Below are 12,386 nucleotides of genomic sequence, written 5' to 3'. Positions count from 1 at the left end.
TCCAGTAAGTCCTTTGGTAAGTCCTACCGCTAAGTCACTTTCACCCCCGGTTGCAGCACTTGGTTTTAAAGCAGGATTCTCTGCTCCAACCCTGAGAAATAATCAAAGCAGCTCAGCACTATATAGATGTAATAGGTACCTGTGATATTTGCAACAACAGGGTTAGCTATTTACATGGCCAAGTTGGTAGGGCACAGCTGAGGCTGCCTGGATCCTTTCCCCTTCATAGGTGCAGAGTGAGGTTAGTATGTGTGATGCTTAACAGAATCACTTTGATCACCCCTATTCCAAGTACCCTCAATAGCACCAGACATGATTTGACAGACTCCATCTAATAGGGACAGCATTTTATTAAGCATTTAATGGTTCTGTACACTTTTAAGAAGTTCAGCCTCGTCAGTAAAGAACAATTCAACCCTCCTGTCTAAGCAGATCTCCCAGCAAACATCCCCAGCTTGTTTTTGTCTCAATTGCTACCAGTCAGAACACCTGGGCTATCTTTCTCTGCACTCGTAAATTTTTCTTAGCTGCTTTGACGACTGAAGAAGTGAATGGTGATGGAAAGCAGAGAAATTTCAGCATACAGGAGAGAGTCATTTACCACCCAGAATCTTGAATTTAGGCTCAGTTGCAACAAGATAATCTTTGGAGTTTACCCCTTTGACTGGACAGGAAGCTGCTGACTAGGAAAGGGTAGGAGTTGAAAATAAACCAACAGTTTGACACTGAGCTTCAAAAACTGCACCAAAAATTTAAGAGTTAGTGATTCTTTTTAGGACGTCTGTTCAGAAGTCTGTTTTTGTGAAACCTCATCTTTATTGGCAGAAGTTGCTTTCAGTCTCCTCCCACTCTTGACGGCATGGCATAAGCCCTCGCTGCGATACTACACTACCAGAGAGGCAGAGGAAAGGAACTATAGGGCTTTGCCCAAGCATTACTCTGATAAAGCCACTCTTGGAACAAACCTAATAGCTATGGCATTTGTAGCTGCTGGGCAGGTCTCTCCTCCACTCCCTTTCATCAGCACAAGCACAGCTATCTTTCTCCTCCCTTCTTCACCGGTTGCTTTACCCCAGCTCACCTTTGTTTTCTGACTCCCTTGTGAGTCCTAGGGGAGCACCGAGTTAGACTGCGTGGATTCAGCCATGTGAGTTATGAGCATAATAGAACCTGTTATGCGGGATGAAAGCACGCTGCAGGATTGGCTCGGAAGCTCCCAGCACAGGCATGGCATGCACAGCCAAGGGGGATGTCATGTGTTACAAGAGTTGGTTTCTTCCTACGGTCAGTACCACCCCCTCCCAGTCCACCCCAGGTAAAGTGCAGCAGGCTCTAGAGAGGATTTTACTGTAGCCTGAAGTGCGTGTGGGCAGAACTGGTGCTGCCGGTCTGGTTCTGGTTCTGTGGCCCCAGAAAGTGGCTGCTTTGGAGAATTCTGCAATGGGCACTATCGCTCTTCCTGAAGCTCCTTCTTCTGTAAGGCTTGGAGTCTCTTCCCCACTGTTTGGTGGATGATTTCCAGGCCCTCTGTGTCCAGCTCTTTCATGAGCAGCAGGATAGCATTGAGGATGTTGTTCTGTCAAGACAGGACAGACATTGTTTCTACTATAGAGGTACAGACTCTGACCCAGCAAGCTGATGGGTCATTTAGGGGCTGATTTTCAACGGTTACTAGATTGTTTTTTGCACCCTTCTAAATTCTCTGCTCCTCTGCCTGTTTGTAGGAAGACAGTGCCCTTCTACTGAGAAGGCCACTGCCTTTGGGTGCCAAATCCAAGGCCTGCGGAATAGACACCTGCAGCTCTGTGGACAAGTACCGCAGCTGACTGCAGGGGGAGAAACAAAATAGACCAAGACCGGTCTAGAACACATTCTGACCTTCCTTTACTCACTGAGGTGACGGCCGTGAGCCCAAGCCACACTGAGTCCCATCCAGGCCAGATACGTGCTCTGTGAAACTTACTCCCATAGAGTAGCATTGCCACCCACTGGCCACAACTGGTGAGAAAAATCAAGGCCATATTTTCTATATGAAAGATGGCTATTAAATTGATAGTAGAGATTAACCTATGGTTATCCAACGGGATCAGTCCTGACCCCTTTTCTTATTAATGGCATGACAGTATCATAGATTCATAGGCTAATCTCCAGTGTATGCTCCCCCCAACACCTAAGGATGGATCTCAGGGACTAGCTAGCCACAGCTCAACAGCACTTCTGCCACAAATCAACAGCCTGCAAGACACTTATCCCAAAGACATGCGACCAGCACCCACTTCTCACCCAGAAAGTTCTATGCAGCTTTGGGTGCACCCAAATCTGGTAGTACAAAGTTGTGCATTTTCTGGATCCAGAGATTTATTCTTTAAACTTGCCTGACACATTAGAAAGCAGCAACTTTAGTCTTTAAATACACTCACCCTCTTCTTCCTGCTGCCATCAGTCTCCCTGGGCGAAAAGGAGGAAAATTTATCTATGGCAACAGGCTTCATGCCAAGTTGCTCCCGAATCTTGCTGTGGGGAAAAAAAGGCAGTACACAAAATATGAGAGCACCCAATGCCAGAAGGAGCCTGCCCCCAGCACTGTCTGGAATGACAGAAACCAATTCCCAATGCTGGAACTAGAGGAGTGATGCTAACTGGGACCACAGACCTGAGTCTACATTGCACATTTGGATAACAGTGGCACATTTAAAAAGGGTAAGTGAGATGGACCATAATTCACAATTCAATATGAAGATCCCTCCCCTTTCATGCATACACATAGCTGTTGTACTGCAAAATAGGAAGCAGCCTCTGGAAGGACCTATTCCATATGCACAAGGCCAGGTTCTTAGCTAGTGTAAAATCAGCACAGCTCCATTGTCTTCAGCAGTGCTATGTGGATTTGACCAGCTGTGGCCCATGTATTTTGACATTGGTTGTCAGGAGTATTTTTGATAGGATCCCCCATGTGACATACAAGTTTAGCAAAGGAATCCCAACAATTAATAACCGAGCTCTCACTTTGTCTCCTCCAGGGTGAAATTCAGATGTTCACTCTTTGGCTCTGTTGTGCACTCAGTGGTACTTGATTCATTGGCCTCTGGGCAGCCATTCTCCAGAATTCGCTTAGCTGGGGGTGCAGTGATCTCCTCCCCATCTACCAGGGCCTGTGACAATTCTTCTTCTGTCACAGCTTCCAAAAACATACAAGCACATGTTAGAAGCCCAGTTTGATGCTCTAGGGAATTCTATCACCATGGAAAACAGACCATCGTTCTAATTTGGAATGTATTACTGCAACAAGTAGTATAACAAACTACACACGTGACAGCATGTACGGTCAGCTTGTAAGAGAGCAGGGATATAAGGGATTACCCCCTAACTATCAGCCTGTCTTCATTTCCCCCTTTCTTCTGCAGCAAAGCCTAAGGGGGAAGTCTCTGGCAGTCCTACCTCCTCCATATAAAAAGGGATACTGACGGAGAGGTCTCTTGGAGCCCTCCCCCTTTTTTCCCCAGCAGCAAGATCTGCAGATAGAGACTGTGGGATGCATAAGGTCTTGTTCTGACAGCAGAAAATCCCTTTACCAAACAGAACGACATGTCTACTTTCTTTGACAGTGGGAGCAGAGCCAGTTACAGCATCTGTGTTTTGGAAGAGCAAACGAGAGTCCCGTAACAAACTAGCTGGTGGCACAGTATCTGAGATAATGACTGTGAAGACATTGGTCACAAATTCCCTGTGTGGTATTGTTAACTATGCTGTGCAGAGAGGGTAAAGGATAGGACAGTTTGAAAACACTGGCTGACAACATAGGCAGAGCTACCTGCGCCATTCTGCACAGAGCACTGCTGAGGGGATTACTGTTGTGCTGTCCTTTCCCACACAAGAGCCAACAGAGAGAGTTCGTAAAGTACTCAGCTGTTCTAGGGTGTGTACACTGAATTTCCAACAAACCCAACCAAGACTCTCCCTAAGGGTCAGGGCAGTTCAGAACCCTGGTATTTCTGAAGCTTTCCACCACTGACTCTATCCTGAGATTCCCACCTTGGTTGTCAAGCTTCTGAAGGTTGGGGAGGTTGCGCAGCACTGTCATTCTGTAGCGGTGGGGGTCTGGACCACAGCAGGGATTCTCAGACAACCACAGGACCCTGAGCCGGGGCAGGCTTTTCAGATGGAAGAGCTCGTTCAGACTCGGGATGCTGTTCTTCCTCAGATAGAGCTCACTCAGGTTCTGGCACTGACTCATTGGTTCCAGGCTGGAGATACTGTTCACACTGGAGAGAGATTACACAGACCTCAGAAATGAATCTCTGGTTTCCAGCCTTAAAAATTACCAGCTCCACCCTCAATATAATTTTCAGGCAGAAGCAAGACCCTGCAACACTGCAGCTCTTCAGTCCCCGTTTCTGCATCATCCCTACAGTGGGAGCCTGAAATTCTCCTCCAAGATGGTGCAGTGCATTCTGGGTGCCCAGTTGCCAAACACAAATAGGTTGAGATAATATTTGGTAACAAAAAATAGTTTACCAACCAGAGAGAGGCCAATTGTGCTACTTTTAGGGCCCTAAAAATACTATCCAGTAGTCAGCTAGCAGAAACAGGTTCACATAAACATAGCCAGCTTGCTTTCCCCTTCTGAACGCCCCACTTCATCACACTGCTTCTGGAACTCCTCCCATCCTCTCCCTCCAGGATTTTTCTTTTAATGTTAGCACCATCACTCACATCTCTTGGTCTCGAAAGGACACTTTTGCTGAGACAGCACTCCTGAGCATGGAGGCTGAGATGGGCTCCACAGGCTCCTGCTTCCAAGGGACAGGTCAGTGGGAAAGAGAAAAGCAGTTTCCAAGAAGGAACTATGTTCATCCTGCTCTTATTTCTCTTTATAGCTTCTCCCCTGAGCCATGGCATCTTCAAAGCATGGAATGCTTCAGGACCCAAGCACTGAGTGGGGTGGCTGTGGAGCTATGCAGACACTCCGAGGCAGTGGTGAGCAACCTGCGATCCATCAGGGTAATCCACTGGCGGGCTGCGAGACAGTTTGTTTACATTGACCATCCGCAGGTACGGCTGCCTGCAACTCCCAGTGGCCATGGTTCGCCATTCCCAGCCAATGGCAGCTGCAGGACGTGCTGGCCGCCGCCACTTCCCACAGCTCCCATTGGCTGGGAACGGCAAACCATGGCCACTGGGAGCTGCAGGCAGCCGTACCTGCGGATGGTCAATGTAAACAAACTGTCTCGCAGCCCGCCAGTGGATTACCACTGTTCCAAGGTATGGCTGAGACCCAAAGGCAGGGGCTAATTTGGCAGAGACCTGTTTTGAAGAAGAAGGCAGGTATGTCAGTGGGAGAGGGGGAAGGCAACAATAAGCAGCTAATGTTAACGAGGCACTTTGAATTAAAATGCCAAGAGGTTTTTCTTTTTTAAATAGTGAAAGGGGCACAGGGTTACAGAGATGAGCAGACTCCCGGCTCCTCGCTTAATTCTGTAAACAGCTCTTGCTCACTACAACCATTTATTATATCCTCCTTCTGCAGAAGCTCCTCATACACACCCAAGAGCAGTTCTTGCATGCTCCACACACCAAACGGCTTTAAGGTTAAGATTTTAGAAGCTTCACAGATTTTTCAGTATAGTTTTGCAAGATCTATATTCCAAGGTGCCATAAGAAGCTGAGAGAGAATCCAGAAGAATTTCAACACAAATCTTCTCCAACCTGGTACAAGTTTCATGACACCGCGTGGGGCCAGCAGACCTACAGAACCCAGTCAGGAACATGGAATAGGATTTAGGTATAAGGGAGAATGTGACATTGCACTCCATGTTTATGGAAATATGCTTATGAGTGTGACTATAATGTAACTGGAATATGCTTTATACAAAAGGTCTCTTGTAAGGTATCATTACAGTGCTTATAATCTACTGAGTGTGTTCAACCTATTTGTATGAATGTATCATTCCTGTATCTGAAGCTAGAAATATGAAGTATTACTCTGAAGTCCTATTGTAATTATGCAAAGTGGGGCCATTAATGGTGGCTTGGAATCTTGATGGCTCCCATTGACTAGGAGAATTGGTTGTGAATGGCTTTGTTTACTTGCAAACCTTCCAGGGGCAGTGCAGGCCAGCCCTGGAAGAATGAAGGCTAGGGTCTCACAGGACATGTGACCATGTCACATAATCCTGGAATCCATTTTAAACCTGGTGCTTTTCCATAGAAGGAGGGGTGAGGATCCAGAGAGACAAAAGATTCCCACCTTAAGCCAAAGATATAAAAAGGGGGTGGAACAGAACAAAAGTGGCTGAGCTGGAACTAACAATGACTGTACCAGGGGAAAGGATTGGGCCCAGACTAGGCAGGAGTCTAGTCTGTGAAAGAGGCTTATTGGAACATCTCTGAGGGTGAGATGTTACCTGTATCAGTTTCTTAATGTATTAGGCCTAGACTTGCATGGTTTTGCTTTATTTTACTTGGTGACTTACTTTGTTCTGTCTGTTATTACTTGAAACCACTTAAATCCTACTTTTTATACTTAATAAATTAATTAACCCAGAGTAAGTGATTAATACCTGGGGGAGCAAACAGCTAGGCATCTCTCTCTATCAGTGTTATAGAGGGTGGACAATTCATGAGTTTACCCTGTATAAGCTTTATACACAGTAAAACAGATTTATTTGGGGTTTGGATCCCAGTGGGAGCTGGGTGTCTGGGTGCTGGCATAGGTGACTTGCTAAGCAGTTTTTGGTTAAAGTCTGCAGCTTTGGGGGCATGGACCAGACCTGGGTCTGTGTTGCAGCTGGCTAGCGTGTCTGGCTCAACAAGGCAGGGTTCTGGAGTCCCAAGCTGGCAGGAAAAACAGGCTCAGAGAATCTCAGCACGACAGGTGACAGTCCCAAGGTGATCTCTGTGACCGAACCCATCACAGAGACTAAGAAGCTTTACACTGCACCTCAAGAGTTATTTCCCCCCAAAATGAATCCTTGCTCCCCACCCCCTCAATACAGAATGCAGGTTTACATAATGCCAGGAAAGACTCAAATAGCCTTGGAAATAAATGCACTCTGCACCTCTGTCCCTGAGGGAACACAGCCTGACTCAGTACTGGAGATCAGGCAGGCAGAGGCATGGTCACAAGGTCAATAAGGAGTAAAGTACCAAAGGCATAGTGCTAGATTGTCGTCATCTACACTACACCGGATTTCCTCTGTTCTATCAGCTGCTGATCTCAGTTTGACACCCACCTGAATGTGATCACTTCAATGTTTGGTAGTTCACGGCATATTGAAATCTAGATAGAGAAAGACGCAATAAAGAACTGTACTTTTTCTAAAGATGTCGGTCTATAATCAGGTGCTTATTCATATAGCTCCACTAAAGTGCTAGTTGATTTGATACTCTAATGGGTTTAAGTCAATATCAGTCTAACCTGATTGTACACAGGGAGTTTTTTCTGGACCCAACCACTCCTCTTTTTCAGTCCCCAAGCACAGTGTAGCCAGTATCTATTCCATCTTCTCCCACCATGCCCAGAAACACAGATAATCAGACGCTCATATTGTGCATGGAAAATAAGACACGGTTCTGTTCCTCTCCTCCAAATGCTCAGAACATGTGACAAGTATTCACTGTACTGATACGCTTTTGGTGCTGTCAGATCCCCCACCAATACACACACAAAGGGCTCAGCTCTCCTCGCACATGACCTTCCCAACTAAGAGGATCTGTACCCTCAGGGTATGTCAGGTGGGAGGGTGCTTCTGAGTGTGGGTAGACAGACACGCACTAGCTCTAGCATGCTAAAAATAGCAACGTGGCTGTGGTGGCCTGGGCTAGCCACCCAAGGGTGACCCAGCATGTTGGATGGGTTTGTACTTGGGCCAGTAGCTTGAGTCACCATGGCCACACTGCTATTTTTAGTGAGATAGCTTGAGCAGAGCTAGCAGGTGGGTCTACCCATGCTAGGAAGCATGCTCCCATTGCAGTGTAGATGTACCCTAAATTAGTCCCCAAGCTCTCACAGCTGTAGAGAGGTGTAAGACTAGCGAGCTTTCTTACTCCCAAGCACACCAAAGGGATACTTGGCTCCCTCCATTCCCAAGTGAGGCAGCAGAGCCCACCCCCAACACTTGGCAGCAATTTGCTATGCACTGTATCAATGGCCAGTGCTCTACCATTGGGACTGACTGTCAACAAAAAGGGGCCTAGATCTCAAGGAATGTGTCTTAATCAGACCTGACTTTACGGAAATGTTAGAGATTTGTTTGGGGAAGGGGTGATTTTAAGAACTGCAAGAATAGTACTTACATCTGTGAGGCAGCTGCCCCTGCAAGAGAAAAATAAACCACTTTGAATAGTGACAAGAAAGCAGAGAATTAATTTAGAAATATTTTAAAGAGAGGCCTTACACCGAGTGAAAAGATGCAATGTATGGAAAAAGCCATGGCTGAGTGCAAGAGTGTGTTTTTAAAATCTATGTTATCTTAAAGAACTGGATTCTTAGAGGAGTCTTCATTTTTTTGAGCAACAGGGGATACCAGGTATCACAACATTTCCTGTCCCTCCCTCCCAATTTTGACCCTTGAGGAACCTCTGTCACCCCAACTGTCCTTCAACCACATGGGATGCAAGCTCAAATGGTGCTTTATTCCATAAGGCACTAAATAAAGATTCTGCAAAAGCCCAAATGGGGCATGACAGTTTTATTGCTTCCACTCTCTCCTGTAGTCTCAGCTGCATAAAACTATGCTTCCACACACTCAGTAGCTACTCCTTCTCCTTATGAGCATAATATGTGGCTGGAAGGTAAATACATTCCTTCCAGACTGCTAAGACAATTCAGAACCATCCGTCATGTCAGCAAGTGTGAACCCTGCCGACTGATCATACAGCCATGTTTAAACTGTTTTCTGTAGATCATTTTATAATACAGTTTGATCAGCTGATGTGGATAGGACCCAAGCTGCGTTCATCATGATTTGGTCCTATCCTCAGCAGCTAGCCAAAGAGTTCAGTGGGGGTTGTGTTTAACTACTGTTAGGAGATCCATGTAGTAGGCACTTTTCCCCTCCTTCCCCACATACAATATCTGGGCATTATGCATTGAACCGAGCATGAGTTTCATTTCATGTGTGGGATAATTGCACCAGCTAAGGCAACACTAAACACAGATATAGAAACCCAAGAATTCTAAATGCAAAACTCCATGTTTAACTCTTAATCTTTAAATTGTATTAAATACTCAAAGTTAGGAACATTTAAAGTTAAAGTTCAATTCTCTCAGCAACATCGATTCAGCCACATTGTCAGCCAAAGGAAGCATTTCTTGATTACTCATTATGCTGTTATGCTGGGAATTTAATACATTTAAAAACCTCAAAGGCAATTTGTCCAAGGAAAATCTGAATCTCAGATTAGAGAGTCTGACAAACTATGATTGTCACAAATAAGACCTGCCCTCATATGTAATTCTGCACTTTCAGGAGAGCACATGCTCTCTCTCCACAGTACAAAATAGGATGCAATTGATCTAGTGTAGCCAGAGGAGAATTTTCACTGCCCAGCTCACATTTTGCTAAAGCTTCATTTTTCTGTCATTGATTGAGTTTAAACAAAAATAAGCAAGAGACACCTCAGCCTCTGTTTTAATCTACCAGGCTGTCAATGCACCTAGGATTATTTAATTACAAAGCAGCAGTTAGTTTCACTGACAGTAAATCCTTTCATTTCACATATTTGATTTGGGCTTTTGCTTATCCTGCACTGGTAAGCAACAGTTTCCCTAGACTGACTGTTGTGTGTCTCTTTAGATAGCATGGAAACATGGCCAACATTGCTATGGATTTTTTTTTAAATTCATATCTTCCTAATTCCAAGGCCAGAAGTGATCATTGTGATCAGCTACTCTGACCTCCTCTATAACACAGGCCACTGAACTTCACCCCAAAAATTCCTAGACCACAATTACATACTCAAGCTTAACACTGAATATATATATAATTTATGATGCATTTGTTGAACTATTCTATTACAGATAAATAAGAATGTCAGTGTGAGTGAAGGAAATGTGTATATCCTCCTGGGTCTGCACTCTGTGAAGAAATAATTGCCAAATTGGGATCAGTAACTACTGGTAGCCAGCCAAGCAAGTGTGATCATTCCCATAATGCCAATTGTATTACACATGTTTATCCTCAACATGTTTTACAAACATTGCTGGGTAAACTCTATCCTCTTGGGTGCAAGGTAGCCCTGGGGAGAGGGGCTGGCTGGTCCATGGGAAGGGTTTGACAGCACTGGCAAGCATGGGTTCAGAATGAGACCCCATTTGGTCAGGACACTGAATCATCCCCACCCTGGCAGAGAGCATGAATGGCTGGGATTGCTGCTGGGCCTCTCCAGCAATGCCCCAGAATAACCAGCCAGCCACCCAGCTAATGGAGTCTGCTGGCTTCAGGGTCAGCCAACACACCATGAGGGGCAACGAATGGCCCTTCAGCCCATGGGCCCGTGCCCTCCCCCACCCTGTGTGCCCCTCCCCATCCCATGGGCCCCCATCCCGAGTTACCCCACCCCCCCGCTCAGCCCCTGGGCCCCCATCCCGAGTTACCCCACCCCGCTCAGCCCATGGGCCCCCATCCCGAGTTACCCCACCCCTGCTCAGCCCATGGGCCCCCATCCCGAGTTACCCCACCCCCGCTCAGCCCATGGGCCCCCATCCCGAGTTACCCCACCCCCGCTCAGCCCATGGGCCCCCATCCCGAGTTACCCCACCCCGCTCAGCCCATGGGCCCCCATCCCGAGTTACCCCACCCCGCTCAGCCCATGGGCCCCCCATCCCGAGTTACCCCACCCCGGGGGCGGGGCCGGCCCCTCACCAGCAGTTGAGTTTGCGGACACTGTCCAGCTCGGCGGCCTTGGCGCGGGCCAGCACCGCCTTGCGCGTCAGCTTCATGGCCCCGGCCCGGCCGCGCCGCGTCTCCCGGGGCGGGGGCAACGCGGCGGACGCGTCTCCAGGGGCGGGGCCGGGCGCGGCCGCCATCCCAACGCCTCCCCGCTTCCGGCTCCGGGGCAGGCAGCGGCTGCGCGGCCTCTGGTGCCCCGCCCACTGCCGGGACGGGGGCCGCAGAGGGCCACCCGCAACGCGGGCCAGAACGAGCTGCTCTAGGGGCGGGGCCAACGCTGCTGCTCTCTAGGGGCGGGGCTGCTGCGAGGCGGGGATAGCGGTGTGTGGGTGTCCCCTAGTATAGCGGGGAGGGGCTGCCTGGGGCAGGGAGTGGGGTGTTTGGGTGCCCCTAGTAAAGCAGGCAGGGGCTGCCCAGTGCAGAGGTGGTGCTGTATGGAGTTCCCCCATTATAGGGGGGAGGAGCTGGATGGGGGTGTTGGGGTGCCCCCAATATAGGGGATAGGGGCTGCCCGAGGCAAGGGTGGTGGTGTATGGGGTGCCCCCAGTAGAGTGTGGGGGGGATGCCTGGGTCAGGACCTCCAGTATGTTCCTCCCCCCCTCGCTGTAAGGGGTGCTCCCCAGAAGCCTCAAGTTTGGACAAATGAAGGTCATTGCTCAGTTCTGTATGAGAGTTTAGCTAAGGCAATTGTCAAACGTGAGTGCAATTCTCACTGCTGTCAGATGGCATAAACTATGCTTACTGCAGGGCCTCACATCATACCTAGGCACTTAGCTAACTTCTGCTTTGTTTAAAGGGGTGTAAGCGGATGTCACAATTAAGGGATAAGCTGTAGCAGCAGTAGATGAATCTAATGATCTGGGATCATATATCTCCAGCCAAGGAGGCTGTTCAAAGGAAATTGGAAGAAGACTAGGGATTGCTAACTCAGCTGTGACCTTCTTTAAGAAGTTTGGGGAAACTGTGGCATCTTGTAATGTATGAAGGTGTGACTGATGCACACCTAGTTTTTTCCATAGCTATTTATGCATGTGAATCACGGGAAGTTAGTGCTGCTGACAAAAAAAAACCCTGAAGCTTTTGAAATACGGTGCTGGTGAAGACTCTTGCATATTTCCTGGATGGAAAAAAAGACCAATGCCTATGTTGGAATATTACTGGAGAGAAGCAGCCCCTGATGTCAGAAATCAACAGATGCAAATTTACATACTTTAGTTACATTACGCCTATAGCTGGAAATAATCTTAAGAAAGTTATTATTGACGGAATGGTGAAGGGACATCATAGTAGAGGACAACCAGCGAGGAGATGGATGGACAGTGTACAGCAAGATCATTGCAAAGTTAGCTGCTGAACACTTGAAGTTAGCGATGGCTAACAAAGTCTTCAGAAAACTGTGTTATGGTGTCACTGATATTCAGCCATGAATAAATGGATTTCCCTGCTTGCCTAGTATATGATGTGTAAACTATAAAATAGTTACATTTCTCATAT

General features: G+C 47.4%; 1 protein-coding gene across 1 annotated transcript; it reads right to left on the bottom strand.

The window, feature by feature from the left end:
* Nucleotides 1-330: 330 nt before the first annotated feature.
* Nucleotides 331-11,082, bottom strand: CFAP410 (cilia and flagella associated protein 410). Its single transcript, XM_039489979.1, has 7 exons — nucleotides 10,866-11,082; nucleotides 8,296-8,314; nucleotides 7,233-7,279; nucleotides 4,033-4,262; nucleotides 3,007-3,178; nucleotides 2,421-2,514; nucleotides 331-1,576 (listed from the first exon to the last, which is right to left on the bottom strand). The coding sequence occupies exons 1-7, from the start codon at nucleotides 11,027-11,029 to the stop codon at nucleotides 1,448-1,450; spliced, it is 855 nt and encodes a 284-aa protein (XP_039345913.1). The 5' UTR covers nucleotides 11,030-11,082; the 3' UTR covers nucleotides 331-1,447.
* Between the last annotated feature and the right edge of the window lie 1,304 nt (nucleotides 11,083-12,386).

The sequence above is a fragment of the Mauremys reevesii genome, linkage group 9 (assembly GCF_016161935.1).
Source record: "Mauremys reevesii isolate NIE-2019 linkage group 9, ASM1616193v1, whole genome shotgun sequence".
NCBI classification, from domain to species: Eukaryota; Metazoa; Chordata; order Testudines; family Geoemydidae; genus Mauremys; species Mauremys reevesii.
Note: the sequence above shows the minus strand (reverse complement) of the source record. Positions and strands in the feature narration are given on the sequence as shown.

Bases quoted from the DNA above. Each gene is read 5' to 3' on its own strand.
- CFAP410 (XM_039489979.1), bottom strand. From the start codon at position 11,029: ATGGCGGCCGCGCCCGGCCCCGCCCCTGGAGACGCGTCCGCCGCGTTG. The intron at 3,179-4,032 runs GTGGGAATCTCA...TGTTTTTGGAAG, and splicing joins TCAGAAGCTTGACAACCAAG to CTGTGACAGAAGAAGAATTG. The intron at 1,577-2,420 runs GTGAGTGTATTT...CTGTCTTGACAG, and splicing joins ATGGCAGCAGGAAGAAGAGG to AACAACATCCTCAATGCTAT.